The following is a 21,288-nucleotide window of genomic DNA, read 5'->3' as shown; positions in this document are numbered from 1 at the left end:
GTGCCTATGATCTGCTTTTATATGGTGTTTAAATTGGGGGAAAATCAGCAAAAATCCTGTTGTAGTTGATTGTTACAACACAATATCCAGCAATGTGGGATACAGTTTGCTTCCCAATTCTGAAATGAAACACCTTCAGGAATGTGACAAACATTCAAAGAGTCCCAAAGATTGTCCCACAACAGAACCTGTATGCTCCACCTGCTAAATTTTGCCTTTCCATACAGCTCTTAGAGGTTCAGGACACACTGGTTAGTAGAGATGCGATCCTTTCCAATGGACATGTCAATATAACTTTAGGGGGTCTTCAACATGACATTAAAACGCTTATTCCAGCTGTTCTCGAACGAGTCTTGCCACCTTTCAACAGTATTAAGACAGCTACTAAAACTGAATTTGGATTCTGAACACCGTAGACACCAGGCAACAAATTTCCCCTGTAAATCTTGCAGGAGAAAACGCTTTGCGTTGGAGTCGAGAATCTTTCCACAGCTAGAAACTCGCGCTGCTAGCTTCGTAAATGAATTTGTCCAAGCACTGATTGTGTATCTAGAAGCCGGAGCCTGGGGAGAGTAATGACAGGCAGTCAACCGCAGACAGGGAAAAGAAAAAGACGCACTGGAAATTCCTCTCTTCAACTGCTCGCAATTAGACGAGATTAGCAAGGGGAGGCAACGCCCCGCCCCCTACTCATGAAGGGGAGGAGTCTTGCAGGCTTTATGTAGTCAGCCACCGCCTTCTGGAGTCAGAACTGCGGTTATAGAGAGAGGGTTGGTTGGTTACGGTAGCCGAGGAACGCCAGCAGGGGAGGTGAGCGCTGTTTGTTCTCTGGGGTTTCCCGGTCTCTCTTTCCCGCTTTGTTGGCCCTTTTCCCTCGGGTTGTTTTTGTAAAACTGTGGTACTGGTTAACTATCGAGAGTACACCTGAACCGGATTGATGGCGTTTGGGTAGTTTGGTAGAATTCTGTTTAGGCGTTGCTCAAAGCCTCGCAGGTGGTGGTAAAAAGTCCTCTTGATACCGCTTCGCGGTATCGCTGTGCGCCCCTCTCGTCTGGGTCTAACCTGTTTTGATGCTCTTGATCCTTTTTACGGGGGAATCTCGCGCCCACTGTGTGTGGTGTATCGCATTTTTCTCCGTGCTTATCCAATTTTCCATATATGAAGATTGGGATTAGTGTTTGGGCAGAGAATGGGAGAGTATGGGATTAGTGTTTGGGCAGAGAAAGGGAAGTAATAGGCTAAGCTTGTCCGAATCGCTGCGGGGTTCCCCGGTATCCTCATCTCGGTGTTGAGACTAATTTGTTTTTCTAAGGGAGCGTCTTCGTCCCCTCCACCTGTTTTCCCCTCATTAGCCCCTCCTTGGGGCAGAACTCCGCGGACGGATTCTCCTTTCTTTCCGTTCGAGGTTTTCGTATCTGCTGCATAGGCAGAAGATGGTAAGAACAGCTTCGAGGGGGATCCAAATCTTGATGCGGCCATGTAGGAATCGTGCTTTTACCCACCTCCCCAGAGTGCCTGTAGTTATGATGCTCCTTGAGGCCGGGGAGCCTGGTCTCTTCGGGCACAGCTTGGAGAACGGCAGCGATCCTTGACTAACAGCAGTGCCATTATTCGACTAGGGTTGTTCTTGGGGTGAAAAACGGGCGTTCGTGAGCAGGCGCGGGACCTGCCGCTTTTGCACGGAAACGTAACCTTTCGGGGTGGCTCGAAGAGAGGGGCTGCTCGTCTTACAGCGCGATTCCTTCCTTTCTGAAATGCGAGGCGGCGAGGGGCTGATTCCGATAGCGAAAGAGAAATAGGGGAGAAGGAGGGATGAGTGCCGTCCCCGTGCGCCTTTCTGGAAGGTGCGTGAGCGAGAGGAGCGGGGCGATGCCCTGCGATGAAAAAGGCCGGGGAGCCCTCCCGGCGCCGGACGGCAGGGGTGCTGTGGAGCCGGTGGCTTCGCAGAGAAGGGGAGCTTGTCGAGGCATGCCCGTGCCTCGGGGAGAGCGAGCGGTGTGGGGCTCGCTCGGCGGGAGGAGTCAGGCGGCCGTGACTCAGTGACAGTCACTCTGGGGCTGATGTAAGAGGACAGGCCCAGCCCAGGCTGGGCTCGGCGCATTTCGCAGGACGCGTCTGGCGGGGCGCTTTCCTGTCGGAGGGGGCGAGTGACTTCCTTGCGAGAAGAGCGGGGAGGGGGGCGAGAGGGATCCCTGCCCCCGAGGAGCTTTCGGAGGCAGGAAAGGCAGAGCCCTGCCGGGGTGGGACGGACCTTGACTCTCTGCCCAGTCGGCAGCGCCCGCCAATGTTCTCTCCTCTCTGGGAACTCCTTGTTCCGAGCCGCGTTTTATTTTTGTGCGCTGGCTGTTCCGCCCGGCGAGGCGAGTTCGAGAAGCCACACCGGGGGTGTCTAGGACGCCGGAGGCGCTTCTCCAGTCGCCCTTCGCCGCTGGGGTCCGGGCCCCTCATGTTTGCCGGCTAGCCCCCGTCACTCTTTTTAAACCCCCCCCCCCCGCACCTGAAACCGCTTTTGTTGCGTTTGGGCGGGATACGGGGGTGGGGCGGAGTTGTAGTAAGCGCTGTTTGTATCTCTGGGCTGTGTGGCAAGCGCCGTTTCGCAACTTCCCAGCACGGCACGTGACGCAGCTGCGGGGGGGGGGGAGCGCGGCGACTGGGGCGGGGGCTTGGGCTTCGAGGAGACTCGTGCTTTAGCGCTTATTTCGGGAACTCGCTGGCGCTGATGGCAGCAGGGAGAGATTTAATGACTCGGCCGCACGGAGTGTGGAAAGTTAAGCTGCTGCCTTTAGTCGACTCACCTGGATGGTGGGTGGCTAGTTGGTTCTATTAAGGCAAGACCTTGCAGGGTTCTAGGATAACCCATAAAGGTGGTGGGGATGATCTTGCAGGCCTGTCACAGTATGCAGCCCAATACAAAGTCATATATAGTCAAACATAGAGTGGTATCTGCTCCAGGGTGATTAGCCTAAAGTGGGCCAAGGGTTGGGCCTGTAGAGCTCAGCGCTTTATGTGCAGAAGGTCCCAGGTTCAATCCACAGCATCATCTATAAAGATTAAGGAATTTGTTGATACACAAGACTTGTAACTGACCAGCAGTGCCTCTCCAGGATCCCAAAGTACACAACACTTATCCCTGCTGTACTAAGGATTTAGCTTGGTATAAGGCAGCTTTAGAGGTAAGGTTAGATTGGGAGGAATGCCTTTTTACCTATGAATACAGGCAAGTACAGTTATGTCATTTGTCATTTATAGTCCGCCTTTCTCACTGAGACTTAAGGCGGATTACTTAGTGTGAGATTAGTACAATCAGTATCAGTGACATTTCCATAATGTCATAGGATTTTACAAAGACATAGCATTAGCAAGGATCCAATACAGGGTTGAATAATTGCTGAAACAGAACATAATCAGTTCTAGGACTGACATTAGATAACATGAAGCACAAGTAGTATATAGGATACATAATCAAAGCAACAGAAAATATGCAAGGCAACATAGTGGTGAAGTCTACGGTCCCTAACTCACTAGCGAAGCATCTGAGACCCCCCCCAACAATACTTCCCTATTATCTGAGTAAAAGTTGGATGGAGCTAGAGGTCAGTTGTGATTGGGAATAAGATGTTAAGTTAAAACTTGCCCTGGACTTTGAACTGCTACTTTCTTCTGCTGGAAAGCAGGAAAGAAAGTTTGTATGGCAGACTGATTCCTCCTCCTCTCCTGGGAGGTTATAATTGTGAAATCACCTATAGAATTTGATGTGTATGTGTGTATCTGTATGTGAGGGAGAGAACAATCCAAACTCTGATATCAAATACCCACAGTATAAAGAACTTCACTGAAACAAATGACCATGAAACATCAGAGATACTGCAAGAAAATTGGTTGTATAGACGGGTTAGCCAAAGACTGTGTGTCTCTGTGTTTGTGTACACATACATCACAACACATTATGCATCAGACTGAAAGCTGAGGCCAGTCTTGCGCATCAAAACTCTACCTGCCAGAACTTGTTTTGGAGTAGGATTAAAAACGGATACTCCACTTCTTTTTTTAGCTCTGGAGTGGTGAATTGGAAGCATATGACAGCACACAAGACCAGCTGGCTAAGGTCTAGGACTCAGCATGTTTGAGACCTTCTGCAGCTACTGTTTGCTTTAGTGGTCATGTGGTGTTCTCTTCCACAGTGTAAACTTGGGTGAGGTACTGGGCAGATGTCACTTGACAAGATTGGGACTGGGACTTCACATTTTAAACTGTGGTATTATCCTTCATGCTTAGTGGATTCCAATGGCTGGCCAGTGACATATTCTTAAGAAAGCAAATTTGCTTGGCGTCAGAATGTGGAAACTGCAGTTGCTTTGCAGGCACTCTACTTCAGTGGTTTGAAGTGGTTGACTTAACAAGATTTCAAGTTGAGGCTTGTCCTCAGCATCAACAATACCTGCCAGGGCATGTTCTGGTATGCCAGAAACTCACAATGATGTCATCCTGCATAGCTCTTTAGAAAGAGAGCATGAAGGATGCTGCTATTTTTAACCTTTGCTGCCTCTTCCTAACCTGAACTTTGGAGGAAGGTAACATTATAAGCGTGCATTTTAGAAGCTTATTGCCCAAATGAAGCGAGAGATGGCTATTCTCCAAAAGGCTATACGGTTCCTCCCAAACACTTTATATTGTCATACATTCAATTTTCACTCAAGAGTTTAAATTTGTAATGTGACTATATGATTGCCTAGATGGGATACCTGATTTCTCAACTGCATTTGGTTAAGAACATTGGTTTTCCTTTTAGAAAGATGATAATGGTGTGAGAGATCTTTGGGCTGGTAGTGAAAACTGTTTCCCCCCCCCCCATATTAGCCTTGTGCTCACACTTGTCTGTAGTGCAGATGGGCAAAAATTAAGTGCAGTAGAGATCAAAAGACTAGTTCTGTATAGGTTGAGTGCATTGGGTATGCTAAACCAGTGTTTCACTCTCCATCTACCTGTGTAGATTTAAATTATGTACACTAAGCCCCTTTGAAGCCTTTAGTGGCTCTCTGTAGATTGGTACAATTATGATGCATACTGAAACAGGATGATTTAGGCGATATCTGTTTAGCAAGTAGTGTTAACTTGCTAATGTTACAAGTTTGCTTGGAAATGTGACAAAACTAGTTGTCCTAAGCAACCTTATGCTTCTTAAACAGATACTTAGTACAAAATGTCCAACACTGCCATAACAGAGCTTGCATAACTATAGGCGGATGCGTTAATAGATTTGTCTCTTCTGTGTGCCTCTGGGGAGATGTAGACTAGCCTTTGCATGGTCCTAACATCGAGCACAGTAACTCTTAACTGTTGCTCTTAATTGTTATTACAAATCTTGATGGGCATTCAGAATGTTGGGGGACAAATGGAGGCAAAAGGGGTTTGGGGGAGCTTCTTCCCATTTGCATGACTTCTGGCAGCCTGTGTTTACTCTGCCTTGAAGATTAAACTCTGACTTCTCCTGTAGGCCATTAAGAAATGGGAATCAAACAGCAATACTTCTTCCCAGCTGGGGCAAAAAACAAATACACTCCTCAATCCCTGAGATCAAGTATGTGTATGATAAGCTTCCAGAAATAAGAGGGGATACTATAATAGCAACAAAACAAGGAGAAACAGGTTCTCAAAGTGTCAGTCAGGCTCAAATAAAAATTGTATGCCTGAGGTGTTTGATATTCAAATAAAGTTGCCTTTTTTTTTGTGGCTTGGAGGGCATCCAGTGATGATGTGCATACTTAGTAGGCAGTAGTGGGTTAAGAACCACTGCTCAAACAGTAAGATTAACACCACAGCATTTGGAGTGAGTCGGAATTTTAAATATTTGGATACAATGCAACAGTCAAGCTTTAAGATTTAAAAACAAGAGGCTGGCATTTGACTGATTAAAATACTTGGCCAAATCATTTTTAAAGAATTACCTTTATTTAGAATAAGTATATAAAATAGGGTTGATACTTGTGCTAATTTACATCAAACCAAGTTAACTGTTACTATGAACAATAAAATGATAGCTTTGAAAATCGAATGGATTGAAACTAAATAGTATTTGTTCATGTTTATAGATGTCTTCCAATTTTCATCTTGCTGTATCAAGGTCAACCATCAGTACTTTAAATAGAAATAAAACAGAGCAACAGCTACCATTAAAATAATTAGAATAGGTGGTCATTTGGAGAATTTTTAAATATTTGCTTCTCCCTGCTACAGGACTAGGAGGCAGCTGGTACTGCGGCCTTGTAAAGAAAGGGAACCATGGTGGAAGTTCTCTTTTGTAAAGTTGTTGTCTGAATAGTAGAGTTCTTGTCTTCCTGAAATATTTGAGAGTGTTCGACCACAGTTAAGTAATTGGTGGTGAGTTGAGAATATTTGGTCAATTGATTAGCATTCCAGCCCTGCAATAAGTAAGTACAGGATACAGAGTAGAGCTTTGCACCTGGCAAAAGATTTGATCTTAAAGATGGGCCTTTCCCCTTCTGAATAGATTAAACCCATTCTTGATGACTGGTACCTGGCGATTCTACTCTGGGGATGGTTCCCAACAAGATAGAGGAGTTTGCCAGGGCTGTGTCTAGGATAGGGGTGGGAGATATGATGGTGTTTGATCCTGTAACCTATTAGTATACTTTTCTTTGTTGGGATGGAGGCTACTGAGAGAGTAACCAGGCTAGCACTGGCATATCCACTGTAGAGCACCTTCCATGGTCTGTGTGATTAGCCTGACAAATCTTGAATAGTTTCAAATGTTGTCTGACTAGTTGTGATTGGTTCCGTAGTGTATTCTTTGCCAGGAATGTATCTACAGGTCCTGTAAGGAACTGCCTAGTGACCATATGTTGCTTCTCTTCCTTGTAGCTGAAGAAGATGCCTCTGTCTCAGGGTAACATCCTGCAGCCATCCTGCAGCAGGAAGGCTTGCAGGAACCTCTTTGGGCCAGTTGATCATGAGCAGCTCCAGAATGACTTCCAGTCCTTGATGAAGGCGGAGTGGGAGGAGGCCCAGCGAAGGTGGAATTTTGACTTTGAAACAGAAACCCCACTTGAAGGGGACTACAGGTGGGAGAAGATCTCGCATATCAATGTCTTGTCTCCTCAAGATCTGCTGAGCTATTCGAAGGAGAACAGTTGTGCTGGAGACAAGAGCCTGAGCGCCCCAGTGCTTCTCAAGAGGCATGAGAAGATGGACAATCCTGGGCAGGGGAGTCTTGAGGCTGAGTCCTCAAGACAGTTGAAACGGAAGCAGACGAGCATTAAAGGTAAGAGGGTGCCAGCTTTGGTGGTGTTCAGCTGTTCATGGAGCTAACCATTATCAATGGCAATATCTATAACTGAACTGGAATTTCAAAAGACATTGAAATGCGTCGGCTTCAAATTCAGATTTTAAAGCCTTGAATTCGATATGCAAATTCCATGTTTTCTCATCTCTTAAAGGGATGTTTCCTGACTAGTAATATGCCTACAAAAGCCAGTATCTTGTGTGACTCCTGCCATATACTGAGCATTGGTGCATGTCCACTGTTGATTACAATAAGTGTAAAAATTGAAATACTCAAAGGTGGTTAAGTGCACACTGAATATTGGCTCTCTGAGGAGAATATCTGGGGCAAAGGTATTTCAGCTTGTAACCATAGCTGGCTCTTGTGTACTAAAGGAATACTGCAGCATTTCACTATTCTTACCCAAAGACCCTTGTGTGATGCTAGCAGGTGAGATGATAGAAGTTCAGTTGTGAGGATTGTGGATGGCATGCAGCCGAAATAGACAAGAGTGAGTATGTGTGGTGGGGGACTCTCTATAGGAAGGAAAATAAGATTTTGCCATTGGATGACCTGAAAGTCATACTACATCCAGGGCGTAGTTGAAGTTTTCAAGGCCTTGGCTGGTTGACAGGTGCCCTTAAATCTGCTCTTTCCAGGTATCAATACTTGTTGGGCACCTTGCTTCATAAGTTCAGTTTCTTTCTGTTCATTTCCAGACTTCTACAGCTCAAAGCGGAGAACTATCCCATACAAAGCAAATCCATGATACTGCAAAGCAACCGAAATCCTTCTACAGTTTCTTTGTTGAAGATGCTGTTTTTGCTATTAGTAGCTGAAATGGCCTACTTGGGCTCAACATCCAGTGGAATCACCGAGATGAGTGTTTGAAGGAGCAGTTAATCGGAATTTGGGACGTTTGCTCTGAAGACTCTTGCCAATCTGTTGTATTTCATAAAACTGTTTAGTGAATATAACACCTGAGAAGATTGTAGATCTCCTTCTCTTATTTATGAATAGCACTGGAGACTTATGTGCAATGTAGTATTGTAAAGCCTTATCTTTAAAACAGACTTAATGTGGCTGAGGAAGAAATGTGTTTAATGTGCTGACTGCAGAGAGCTACCATGATGCTTGCAATGAAGGATCAGTGCAAGTTCTGGCTGTGAATCCTGTCTACTAGCACAGTAGCCATTTGTTTTTCATATTTGCCTCAGGTAAAAGATTGTTTGTATTCTACCATTAGAGTGCATTCTACCAAAGGCACTTGCCTTCTTTTTCTATGTGCTTTTTCTTTTCTGAAGCTTTCTGACCCCTGGAATAGCCTTTCCTGGGGTTGCAGGATTTGTGCTGAAGAAGAGCCGTGAGGGTCAGTGGGCTGGTCTCATGGATGAAATTGACCCATTCTTTAGCTAGTAGCAGAGCAGGGCTTGCAGAAGAGGAGTGATTTCATCTTCTTGTTCTCCTTGCTCCAGCCCCTCCCAACTCATGCAGCTGTTTCTCCATGTGGTCCTATAACCCTGGGCATGATCTTCTCAGGGGAACGGCTGCAAAGAGAGGAATGTAGGAAAATGAGGTGTTCATACATGGGGTGGTAGGATACTGGCCAATATCTTTAGAAGATAATACTCTCCTTTATCCTTGTATGTTAGTATGATAGCTGTCACGGGGGCAGGGAGGGAAGAGAAGGACCGACTTAGTCTAGCAAGCTATTTCATCCTCTCCTGAAGGTAGAAACCATGTTATGGTGAGCGGTAGAGTCACTCTTACAGCTATAGTTTGCAAATAGATACCTGGGTGATGTTTCCTTGCTCAGACAGTACTAGATAGCACCTAATCATTATAATGTTGATGCTGTTTACTGTGCAGCCTGAACTTGCTTTTTCATAGGCAAAACTCTGTATGATCATGGATACTAATCTTGGAGCAAATTACCTACTTTGTATGGGTAACACTAGCCCATGTAGCCATGCGTCTCTCAAATATACCTCAATACCCTCTCTGAGCTTCTTTTGTTTAAAAAGTATTGGGATAGTTTCTCCAGTGTAGTCACTCAACCTGGGTTTTGTATAGTACAGATCTCTACCAATGTATCCTTTGGCCTTAATTGTTTTAAACTCTAAAACACAATGGATGGCAGCTGGGGTGGTTGTGGCACTGCCAGGGCTTTCAGTTCTCATGACTTATCCCCTTCCAAAACCCCTATGCTTGGGATGATAAAGCGTTTAGTCCTAGAGGCTTTCATTAACTTCCAGAGTTACCTAAATTCTGGCCAGCTGTGCTGAAAGAACAGGGCATTTTAAGCTTATTGAGGAAATTGGCACTTACCTCTTACACTCCAGCCCTATTTTCTCAATGTGAGAAGTGGATTCAGAGTGTTTCACTCTGAGCTTGAGGTGGATGCTTTGTTTGCTGCTGGTGTCTGATTGTCAAAATCTCAGAGTTTAATACTGACCTTTGAAACGAAGGCTTTAGAAATTGAGGGCCCACATCTCAAGTGGCACAGTGCAAGCCACAACTGTTAACTGTGTCTTGCCTGTTTGCAGTAGGCTGTTTTTGTTGTTCATGCTTGCAGCATGGGGCAGTATTCCTTTCTGTCCATATCATGGAAGCTCTGTTATCAGTGGCTGTGCTTTATGAAGAACTTCCTCCTTAATGAAAAGAGGAGGAGCTGGAAGTCGGAAGCAAACTGTAAACCTCTGAAGCCCCTCCCCCTTTTTGTGGTTACTGAAAGGTACATTCCACTTGACTGCTTTTATGTTGCAGGGAAAAATAGTGGGGGATAACAGTTTCTGATTTGTACAGCTTTATCTTTGACAGACAATACAGGTGTGCTTTGTTTTGCCTCCTTTTTGCAGTGTGCCCCCTTCTCATAGTCTAGGCAGGATGTGAAATGGGGGACAGGGTCAAGCATCTTGTGCATTGCTGGGGGAATGGTGGAGGGAATGATATAGCTGCTGGAGCTGAAACACTACCAGACATATGTTATGGAACATATAAAAATACCTTGTGTTTTTGAGCAAGATCTCAAAAGTAGCTCTGCTTCATGCAACTCCTTGAGCATGAAGGATGGGTTTGTAAGGTGGTTCAGAAGGTTGCTTTGCAAGTACCCTTCCAATACAGAAGCCCATTGGGGTTTGGATGGAGAAATGTGTGGCATTCCATACCACACAACAGTGTATGGCGCAAGAGCTATCCTGACAGAAGTACAGACATGGGCACTTTTTAAAAAAAAAAAAAAGCTACTAAATTTTCCTGTGGCTGCCTGAGCATTTTGGCTAAAGCAGCTGTGGCCTGGCCACTTTAACCATTGCACTTTTGCATTCAGGGTAATGCTATGATACTGTCAGCACTAATCTGTTTGTGAATATAATGCTGCTGTATTAAATAGTGTAAAAATAAAATGACTTCACCGTGGAGTACTACTTGTGTGTGTTTGTGCATTATTAACTTCATATGATCTTCATGTGAGGGAGAACAAAATTTGAATGCTACGAACAGTACAGGTTCTTGCCCAGGGTTTGGTTCCAAAAAATAAAGATGGCTTTTTTAGTAGACAGAATAGTTGTAGTATTCCTTCTGTTACTGTATATGTAGAAAAGCAGAGGAAAGGACATGTGTAATTATTTAACATGGGTCCTATTTGCATATTAAAATACATTACCTTATCTGCAGGGATGTATATTCTCAATAGAATAGTTATTGGAATATCATGGCAGTGCTACATTAGCCATGGTCTTCTCCAGGGTAACAACTTCTATAGCAGTAAAGCCTTCCCATCCATTGGATTGCTGTGATGTCATGGAATAGCCCCAAGCATTCTGACTTCTGAAATAATTTCTCTTGGTAGTTTGCAAACCTTAATTGTCAAGAAATGGAATTTAAGTGCAGCTGGAAAAAGCTTTAAAACAGGTCTAGGGACAAGAACTGATAGGGCAGCCAAATTAAAAAATCTGACAAGCTATATATGAAAAAACTGAGGGGCAAAGGAAAATTAAAGGGGAGATGACTTAGAGGCAGGGATGTCTGTGGGGCAGGGAGCAGGGTGCAAAGACATGAGAAACTGGAAGCTTGACAGAACAGGAAATGAAGAGAAAGACAGAGTGTCTATGTAGAAGTAAGATCACACACTTGCATGAACATTTTATCAAGTGCAGCTTCTCTTAGTGCCCTAGTTCTGTGTAGAAAATTCATTTTGCCTGGTTGGATTTGGGAGATAGCTAGGAAGAATCCGTGAGAATCAGGTATATTTCTGAATATTCCAGGGCATGTCAAAGGACTTAAGCGAAGTTAATGGAGGAGGGCATGCAAGCACATAAAATGACACCCTGTTCTAGCTTGGAGGGCAAAAGGAATACTATCCAGGGTTATGATGATATGCACTGGCAAATACAGCTCTTTCATGATCTAGGAACAAGGTTCAGATGGTGAAACCATGGAACTATTGATGCTATAGAATGCACCACTGATTATACATCCTCCTTGTTAGTTGGAACACCGTTGCAATTATTTAAATGTTTGCTCAGCAGAAGTGGCTAATAACGCATACTTGACAAGTAACAGCTTGGTAATGAATTAATCTTTGTTGCCAAATATTTGTATATATGTCACATGAGATTGCAGCAGTTTATAGAAAATGCAAAATATTTTCAGTAGGCATTTCAAACCTATTTATTCGGCAGGCCTTTAGCCTGATTCTGGTTTGCATCAAAGAAGGTTATATTCAAGATGGCCTTAATCTTGCTAATGTAATAGTATTTCTGCATCTCTCACTGTCCCATAAACCATTAAACTTTATATGGGATGAGTTGAATTTGTCCCAGATTTGTAGAACAGTCAAAACACTAACTTTGTTGGCTTTAACATATCTACACAATTAAAAAGTGGTTAACTCTCAGCATTTAAGATAAAAATCCCTTTTGATACCTGGTCTTGATGTTCATCTTAGCACAAACGTTACCTTTTAAAGTAGTTTTTTTTCTTGCATAAAAGTCACAAAGCAAACAGAATTTTAAGAAAATCTTGGATATATAAACAGATGAATTCTCAGAACACAATCCTAGCTAAGTCAACAGCAGACAGATGAGTTGAGCAAGAAGGAAGATGCCTTCTTTGTGTTGGTGAAATCTGTCAGAAACCACAGTGACCTCCCTCTTGTGCAGTTTGCCAACTTCTGCTTGGACAATTAAGGGAAACTATTTAAGATGAGGTGTCCTGCACTTTACAGCAACTGAAAACCTCTCAAGTGCTGCAGAATGGTAAGTGCTTTTTATAATGGCTGTTGTGGGTTTTCCGGGCTGTATTGCCGTGGTCTTGGCATTGTAGTTCCTGACGTTTCGCCAGCAGCTGTGGCTGGCATCTTCAGAGGTGTAGCACCAAAAGACAGAGATCTCTCAGTGTCACAGTGTGGAAAAGATGTAGGTCATTTGTATCTACTCAGGAGGGGTGGGGTTGAGCTGAGTCATCCTGTAAGAGTTTCCCAGGGTGTGGAATGCTAATGGCGGGAGGCTTCACTGTATCCTGAGGAGGTTCTTTTGCATATGGATTGGTACTTGATGTGCTAATCTTCTCTGCAGGGCTATTGTCGGGGATAGAATGTTTTGTTAGCCTGGTGTTTTTCAGAACTGGAAACCATGCTCTGTTCATTCTTAAGGTTTCTTCTTTCCTGTTGAAGTTTTGCTTATGCTTGTGAATTTCAATGGCTTCCCTGTGCAGTCTGACAAAGTAGTTGGAAGTGTTGTCCAGTATTTTGGTGTCCTGGAATAAGATACTGTGCCCTGTTTGAGTTAGGATATGTTCAGCCACTGCTGATTTTTCAGGTTGTCCAAGTCTGCAGTGTCTTTCATGTTCTTTTATTCTTGTCTGGATGCTACGCTTTGTGGTCCCGATGTAAACTTGTCCACAGCTGCAGCGTATACGGTATACTCCTGCAGACGTGAGGGGGTCTCTACTGTCTTTTGCTGCTTTTTATAACTTTGCAAATACTTAATTTCTGTCAGTGGATCATCTAAGCAGGCTTTTTTCCTTTACCAGTAAACATATTGTCTTCTATATAAGCTTCTGTTTATCTTTTGGGAGATGGGTTTAATTATTAAATGTGGAAATACTGAGTGCTAGAAGCTCCTACTAACAGTCTTTTAATAGTTGCCTGACAAGCAGAACATCAGCAAGTGTAATTTTTATCACTGTCTCCATGCCAGGAAAAGCTTTACCTGCTGAATTTCTGCTTGTCATGCAGCTGTCAAAAGCACAGAGCTCCCACTAAGAAAAAAAATTCGACAAACCTAGTGCCATATAGAGTGTTTGTGCATCACATTTACAGAAAGTTCATAGGTGCTCTTTGGGCATTCCTTTTGGGCTGGTAACTGAATTCATATAAGTGGCAAGTGAGAACTTTCGTTTTTGTTCAGGTTGTTGAGCATTTTTAGTCCATATTGCATTATCTACTCTAGTAACCTGGTAACAGTATTTAGCAGGGATGTTCGCTTCTGAAATTTCATGGATGTTGAGAATTAGCAGAACCCTGTGAGGGGTTAAAGTAACATTCTGGCTTTGCTTCCTGTTTGGTTTCTGTCTTAGGGTCCGTTGCTTCTTCCATCTGTGCCTCTGGTCAAGGAAATGTACTCATTTACAATATTTTTGACTGCTTTCTGACAGCAACAATCACTCACAATTTGTAAGTTACAAACATTACATCAGCAAAAAAATCCATTAAAATAGTATGCAGTAGCAATTTAAAACTGTTAAAGCAACAGTAAAACTCTCCTATTAATTCTCAGATGCCAGTCGGAACAAAAACTTATCAAAAAGGAGAAGGTACTCCCTGAAATTCGGAAAGTCCAGATATTTAGAGCTTTAAAGATCAAGAACAACACCATGGCTTGGAAACAAGCTGGTATGCAGATATCAGCACAGATGTAATATGTTCTTGCCAACTAGTACTGGTTAATGAGTATATGGAACATTTTGTACAAGCTGCAGTTGCTTAAACCATCTTCATGAATAACCCCTTGCATTGTTTATCTTATCTGAAAGTCACTAAGACATGAATGACAATCACCAGATCTCTAGCTTCCAAAAGGGGTGCAGCTTATGAACCAGTTGCAGTTAGTAAAATGCATTCTGGGCCACAGCTGCCATGCCAGAGCTCAGGAGCAATGCTAGGTAGAGGAATAACCTTAACCAACCCCCATTTCCTTTAAGGGAAAGTGTGATACCATCAAGGATGGACATTTTCCCAGTCAGCTGTTATGTTGTTTATCCCCAGTGGGCTATCCCATCACTTGCTAGACTTGTCTAGATTCAGTTTGTTTATTTACCCCCCTCTAGTCTACTGATAATTTCAGACATCTATTCAAGAAACCCACTGGCCCACCTGGAATGGAGGAAAAGGGAAAACATCCTTCTGTGCTGACTTTAGCATCATAAAAGGGTTTTGTGAAGATTGTCATTCTGCCTGCAAAGCACAGTGCACATCGGCAGTATCATCAAAAATGCATGGACAATTCAGTAATTTTTTTTCCTGTGGGATGTCTGGCTGTGGAAGCTCTAGAAATAAAGGCATAATGAAGCCACAGAACATATGGAATAAAAAGCTTAAGGCTTTGCTACAACTAGAAACAAAAGCTTCTGATTTTCTAGCCTGGAGTTAGTCCTATCACATCAGCGTAACCTCCAGATCACCAGTGCTCTTGGCAAACAGCTTGAAAGCTGAGTAATAAACTGTTTGCTATGGGCTTGGTCATCTTAAGGTTTTGATGATGATTGTCATTATCAACAAGGTATCAGTTGGCCTCTCATGCTTTAATTTCCATTCTCAAATGAACTAAGAAAGCTTAATCTGAAACTAATTAATCATGGATAATGTTCTCAATGTCAGGTTAACAAAGCCTGTTTGGGCCCCCTGAGAGCTGTTTGACACCCCTGCAAATATTGACACCCCTGCAAATATTTTATTTATCTAAAATATTTATGAGTTGATTTTGTACCCCAAAGCTTACAAGATAAATAATTTTTTTTAAAAACCCTTGGGTTTAAAAACACAGTTTCTGTTTAAAGTTAATTCAGTTTTCAGCAAATTTATCCAATTAGCATTTTTTGCCAGTAGATTGCAGGTTCATATATACCAACAGTACATTTACGTAAGTGAAGTATCCTCTGAGGTGTGGTTGTTGTGGGTAGAGATGGGCATGAACCGAAATACAAACCCAAATTAAGCATGAACCAGGCTGGTTCATGGTTCGAGAACCGCGGTTCGTGAGATCACATTTTTGACGAACCGCTACAAACTTTAGGCTGGTTTGTTTGGTTCGTTTTTTGGTTCGTGACTGCAGACAGCCTAGTGCCAATCAATCAGTTTCCTAGGCAACAGGGGATGGACTTCCTGCAGACCTTCCGCTGACCCAGAAATGATGATTTTCTGACCCGGATGTTTGGTTTTCACGAACCAAACACACTGGTTTGCAAACCAGGGGCAGGTTTGTGAAAGTTTGTGGTTCATGAAATATGACGAACCACGAACCGCATGGTTCAGTTTTCCCCCGGTTCATGCCCATCTCTAGTTGTGGGTAGGGGTGAGTTTAGCTATTGTCCAGTTCATTCGTCCATCGTGCTTGGTAGCTAGCACACAGGACACTCGGGAATCTTTACAGAGCACACCAAAGCTCAAAGCAACACTTTACTTGCTGCTTTCAAGGGGCAAGAAAAGTGTTGCTTTAAACTTCCCGTCCTGCTGCTTTTTTTTCCCCAGTGGGAGGGGGAGGAGGGAAGTGGCACAAAAAGGGTGGCTTTAAGTTTCAAACGCACCATGCTTGCTTCACTTGATGGGAGGGAGAGCCTCCTCCCCCTCCCATGGGGCAAAGCAAATGGTGGGGCGTTTGAAAGCAAGCCTTTCCATGCCACTTGCAAGTGGCACGAAAAGGGTGGCTTTAAGTTTCAAATGCCCTGAGCTTGCTTCACCTGATGGGAGGGGGAGCCTCCTCCCCCTCCCATGGGGTGAAGCAAGTGGCGGGGCATTTGAAATTTAAAGCCACCCTTTTCGTGCCACTTGCAAGTGGCATGGAAAGGCTTGCTTTCAAACCCCACCCCCACCCCACCACTTGCTTCACCCAGCTCTCTGATTGCTGCACTTAGGAAACCAGTTTTCAAGTGCAGTTGGTCACAACTGACAAAACTATTGTGGCTGCCTAGCAATGGTCACAAAGGGCATCCATTTCTTAGAGCTACATTTTGAACCAGTTAAACAGAATTTAAAATAGTATAAAATAATGGTTGTTGTGGGTTTTCCGGGCTGTATTGCCGTGGTCTTGGCATTGTAGTTCCTGATGTTTCGCCAGCAGCTGTGGCTGGCATCTTCAGAGGTGTAGCACCAAAAGACAGAGATCTCTCAGTGTCACAGTGTGGAAAAGATGTTGGCAGGTCATTTATATCTACTCAGGAGGGGTGGGGTTGAGCTGAGTCATCCTGTAAGAGTTTCCCAGGGTGTGGAATGCTAATGGCGGGAGGCTTCACTGTATCCTGAGGAGGTTCTTTTGCATATGGATTGGTGCTTGATGTGCTAATCTTCTCTGCAGGGCTATTGTCGGGTATAGAGTGTTTTGTTACAGTGAAGCCTCCCGCCATTAGCATTCCACACCCTGGGAAACTCTTACAGGATGACTCAGCTCAACCCCACCCCTCCTGAGTAGATATAAATGACCTGCCAACATCTTTTCCACACTGTGACACTGAGAGATCTCTGCCTTTTGGTGCTACACCTCTGAAGATGCCAGCCACAGCTGCTGGCGAAACGTCAGGAACTACAATGCCAAGACCATGGCAGTACAGCCCGGAAAACCCACAACAACCATCGTTCTCCGGCCGTGAAAGCCTTCGACAATACATCAGTATAAAATAATTCGATAACACACACACAAATACACAACACCAAGAACAAGGAGGAGGGCCGATAATAGTTATAGAGGGTATACAAAAAAATCTTCACTTGCTGTTGGAAGACAGCTATAGAGAAGGACAGGTGAATGTCTCTGGGGAGGGAGTTCTAAAATTTTGGTGCCATGACTGAGATGGCCCTTTCTCAGGTTGCCACCTGTCTACCCTCAGATGGCAGGGGCACCTGATGCAGGATCTTTGAAGATGACTGGAGTGAACAAGTAGGTTCATATTGTAGAAGGCATCCCTCAAGGAATGCTGGTCCCGTACAGGGTTTTAAAAGTCAATACCAACACCTTGAATTGGTCCCAGAAACAAATTGGGACCAGTATAGATGTTTTGTCATTTTGGAGTTTTTTAAACCCTCCTCTCTGTGTGTGTGTGTGTGTGTGTGTGTGCATGCGTGCCTGTGTGTTTTATTGTTAGATTTCAGATTTTTCTGTAAACCTAGGGCATTTTTCACATTTGTAGAAAGATTTTTGTCTGTTCATTGTTTCAGTCTCTGGATTTAAGTATCCACAGATCAGGGCCACTTGGCTATCAGTATATAAGATGATGATTGGTCCCCACTTAGTTAGCAAAGGCAGTCGTATGCTTTTGAGCTGCACAAAACTTAATTTCTAAAGCAAAATTCTGTACAATTGGAATTTTTTTTAAATCTTAGCCTACCACTACAAGCCTAAAAAATAGTCTCTTAAGCCATGACTGGGGAAGGCAATGGCAAACCACCCCGTAACAAATGTCTGCCTAGAAAACGTTGTGATGTGACGCCCCCCCCCATGGGTCAGTAATGACTCGGTGCTTGCACCTTTACCTTTAAGCCCTAAAGAATCCTGGAAATAGTACAATATAACACAGAGATGTATCCTCTCCTCTCTGCATCTGCAGAGGTTGTCATCAGGATGCCTGATTCTTCCCATTTTCTTTTACCAGCATGATCGGGGCAGAAGAGGATTCTTGGTGTTGTGTTGTGAGAAAAGGCATGATCTAAGACACCAAGTTTAACTAGGAACAATGTATAAATCTGAAAGAGCTAGGCAGCTAGTAACAGGCAAGTGTCTTCCACAAATGATCAGATAGTGAAGACTTTATAAACTGGAAGGGAAATGGTTCTCTCTTGTTTTTCTTTTGTGACATTGGTGTGAGATATTTACAAGGCTGGTTTAGAAGAGCATGTCTCTGAGCAAACAAGAAGTGAAATATACCAATTTTGTATAGAGTTGCAGCTCTGTCTACTCCTATATGAACCTGCCCATACTTTAAGATTCATAGCAGAAGCCCTGCTCCTCTGGGTAGAACTGTCTTCATAGTAGCGGCACCCTAGTAATGAAATTCAAAGACACTCAGTTGGCACCCACTTTGACTCCATTTATGAAACCAATTGTATTCTCCTGTGTTTTTTAATGGATTGCACAGTTTTCTGCTAGTTGTGGTGTTTCTGCCATTATGAATTTTATTGTATTTTGTATATTAGTTGGGTTTTTTAATCCTTATTTAATCTCTTATTGTTAGCTACCTTTGTAATTTAAGCTGAACGCACGGATAGAAATTCTTAAATAAATGTCTACTACTTCAAGATAACTGAGGAGAGTGTTTATGCAATCCAGTGTTGCAAATATTGTGTGATGTTATCAATGCATCTGAGCTCACTGAAGAGATTTAAAAAGTGTAATGCCCTCCCCCCCACACTTTTTTTTCAAAGGACTGAGACAACTTCTGGGAAGGCCATGGATAAGCAGAGAATGCTTCCTAAAAACAGAAAGTTTGGATCAAGTCATTGGAAGAAAAGAAAAGGCAGATACAGAAGCATGCAAATGTCTCCGATTTTGGAAGAAGAGCTATTCCCTTCTGAAATATTGAAAAAGATTCAGGACTTCTTTCAGGAATGTGATGAGAACAAAAAGGGTGTTATTACACGTGTGGATATGCAGGTAAGTTGGTGGTATGGACTATCTATTTTGGTAGGCCATTTGAAGCAATAAATGAGAGCCTTCCAGGGGAAGCACCAGGCATAACATGGGTTAGTAAAGAATGAGCAAGTACCTTTCAAAAATCCTGATCTTGGCTGCCGTAGATTGGACCATTCTGTGAAAATGAGAGGGGGAACCCATTGCCATAGTGCACTTAAGAGCCTCAGTGCTTTTGAGGGGTGGATTTCTACACAGGTGCTACCAGGTACCAACAGCACCACTTTAAATCTACATGTCTACCAGCATTATGCACAGGAATGCTGGCAAGAACAGATCTTAAGATCATGCCCTTTTCCTCCACTTCTTTTCTATATTGTGCCATCTAACCTGATTAAGAGTTCTAGTGAACTTAGAAAGCTTGCACACATTTTAGTTGGTCCCAATAAAAAGTATTATACAGATTGTGTTTTGGTTTTGGACTTTGATTTGGACCAGCATGGTTGCAAACAACTTTGGTTTGGATTGCTACAGCTCTTTGGGTGTCATGAGGCTGCTTTTATAAGTGGTTTGAAAGAAATATAGCTCAGATCTAATTTGACATTTGTCTTGTTTTCAGAAATTGAAAGAGGAAGACTTACCCTGGAGCACAGAAGAGCTGGAGCTGGTCTTTGATGGCCTTGATTCTGATGGCCAGGGATACCTAACCATTCAGGAGTTCATTGCAGGGCTCAGTATGCATTAGTTTAGAATGCTACATAGTGGACTGGTTGTGCTAATGTTAAGGTAGTAAGGTCCATATTCTGAGCTGAGGTGCATGCAGGCCATCACTTGCAAAGGAAATTAGAAAGGGTAAAACGCGACTTTGCAATGTGTGACTGGATCGTGCACTTTAACCAAACCGTTAGCCCACAGCTAAGGGTAAACTGTCCAGCTTCAGAACACAAGGGTTCTATTGGCTCACAGAAGAACCACACAATTACCATCCACGTTGGTGTAATCTAGTTGATTTCATTAGGACTACATCTGTTCAAAATGCCATTCAGCTGCCCACTATGAGATTTTTCATACAATCGTTGAAATTCATAAGCACATTTTAGCCTTTACATGATACTCCCACCAGTGATGTTTTAGTGACAAAGGGGGATATTGTCCATATATAATCTAGGGAGTATAGCCATTTTAATGGAGGGGGAAGGTGAGGGATTATGACTAAATTGTTGTTCCTTCTCTTCAATGTGTACGCCTGTGCAGAAATTATACAGGAAGGGGGAGTACAAAGCCTCAAAATTCCGGATAAATAATCCACAATTAAAATCAGACTAAAACACATGGCTTTTTAAATGGCACAAGGCATTGTCACAGTGGGGTGTATATGGGGAAATAGTCTTGTTTCTATTCTCTTAAAAATTCTGGCTAGGTGAGTTGTCTGGTGATGGTGTTTTAGAGCCAGGTAAGCATGAAGCTCCTGTGAAGAACACCAAAAATCTCAAATGAGTAAGGTAAGCTTGAAAGAATAGAAAAGCAGCTCTAAAAGAATCAGTGGGAGAGCCATGGATGACAGGAATTCTCACCATTATATCTGTGACAGTATTATGTTGGTGCCCCTATTCCTCATGTAGCCACATTCTGTACTAGAATTTTACCAGGCTGCTTTCATTGGGAGGGTTTTCTTTGTCTTTGCTTCCAAAGTGGGGTGCTTTTTTCAGAGTACCTTTACAACATTATCCTCTAATTGCCCTCTTCCCAGGTTTTCCTCATCCTCGAGGTAGAGGTGGGAGGGAAGTGTTGCTCTGGTAACTCAGGTGAAGCAACCAAATACCACACAATGGAAGAATGTTCAAATCTCATGAACATGATGAAACTGAGCATTAAAGTCTTAATCCAGTCAGCTCAAAGTTTGGGCAGGACTTTGGATTCTGACTTCCCTCCTCTTCAACAGTTTTTTGTGGTGATGGAGCACTGCCTCAAGCATGAACTTAAAGCTAAGGAAAGTTTTATTGGGCAGCACAAATCATTTTTTGGACCTTTAGAACTGGTGGAGAAACTTTGTCCAGAAGCATTAGATTTAACAAGTGTCAGAAATCTGCCAGAGCTAAAGACCCCACTTGGAAGAGGCAGAGCTTGGCTTTATCTTGCTGTCCTGCAAAAGAAACTCGCAGACTACCTAAA

At 43.3% G+C, this 21,288-nt stretch overlaps 2 protein-coding genes across 2 annotated transcripts; both read left to right on the top strand.

Moving 5' to 3' along the window:
• Positions 1 to 753: 753 nt before the first annotated feature.
• On the top strand, positions 754 to 10,704 carry CDKN1A (cyclin dependent kinase inhibitor 1A). Its single transcript, XM_054980926.1, has 3 exons — positions 754 to 810; positions 6,880 to 7,279; positions 7,999 to 10,704. The coding sequence occupies exons 2-3, from the start codon at positions 6,889 to 6,891 to the stop codon at positions 8,046 to 8,048; spliced, it is 441 nt and encodes a 146-aa protein (XP_054836901.1). The 5' UTR covers positions 754 to 810; positions 6,880 to 6,888; the 3' UTR covers positions 8,049 to 10,704.
• Positions 10,705 to 12,472: 1,768 nt separating this feature from the next.
• LOC129329792 (EF-hand calcium-binding domain-containing protein 4A-like) lies at positions 12,473 to 19,926 on the top strand. The gene is made up of 3 exons (XM_054979430.1): positions 12,473 to 12,537; positions 18,912 to 19,140; positions 19,736 to 19,926. Exons 2-3 carry the CDS (start codon positions 18,937 to 18,939, stop codon positions 19,859 to 19,861), a joined length of 330 nt encoding a protein of 109 aa, XP_054835405.1. The 5' UTR covers positions 12,473 to 12,537; positions 18,912 to 18,936; the 3' UTR covers positions 19,862 to 19,926.
• The last annotated feature ends 1,362 nt before the right edge of the window (positions 19,927 to 21,288 follow it).

Source organism: Eublepharis macularius, chromosome 5 (genome assembly GCF_028583425.1).
Source record: "Eublepharis macularius isolate TG4126 chromosome 5, MPM_Emac_v1.0, whole genome shotgun sequence".
NCBI lineage: Eukaryota > Metazoa > Chordata > Lepidosauria > Squamata > Eublepharidae > Eublepharis > Eublepharis macularius.
Note: the sequence above shows the minus strand (reverse complement) of the source record. Positions and strands in the feature narration are given on the sequence as shown.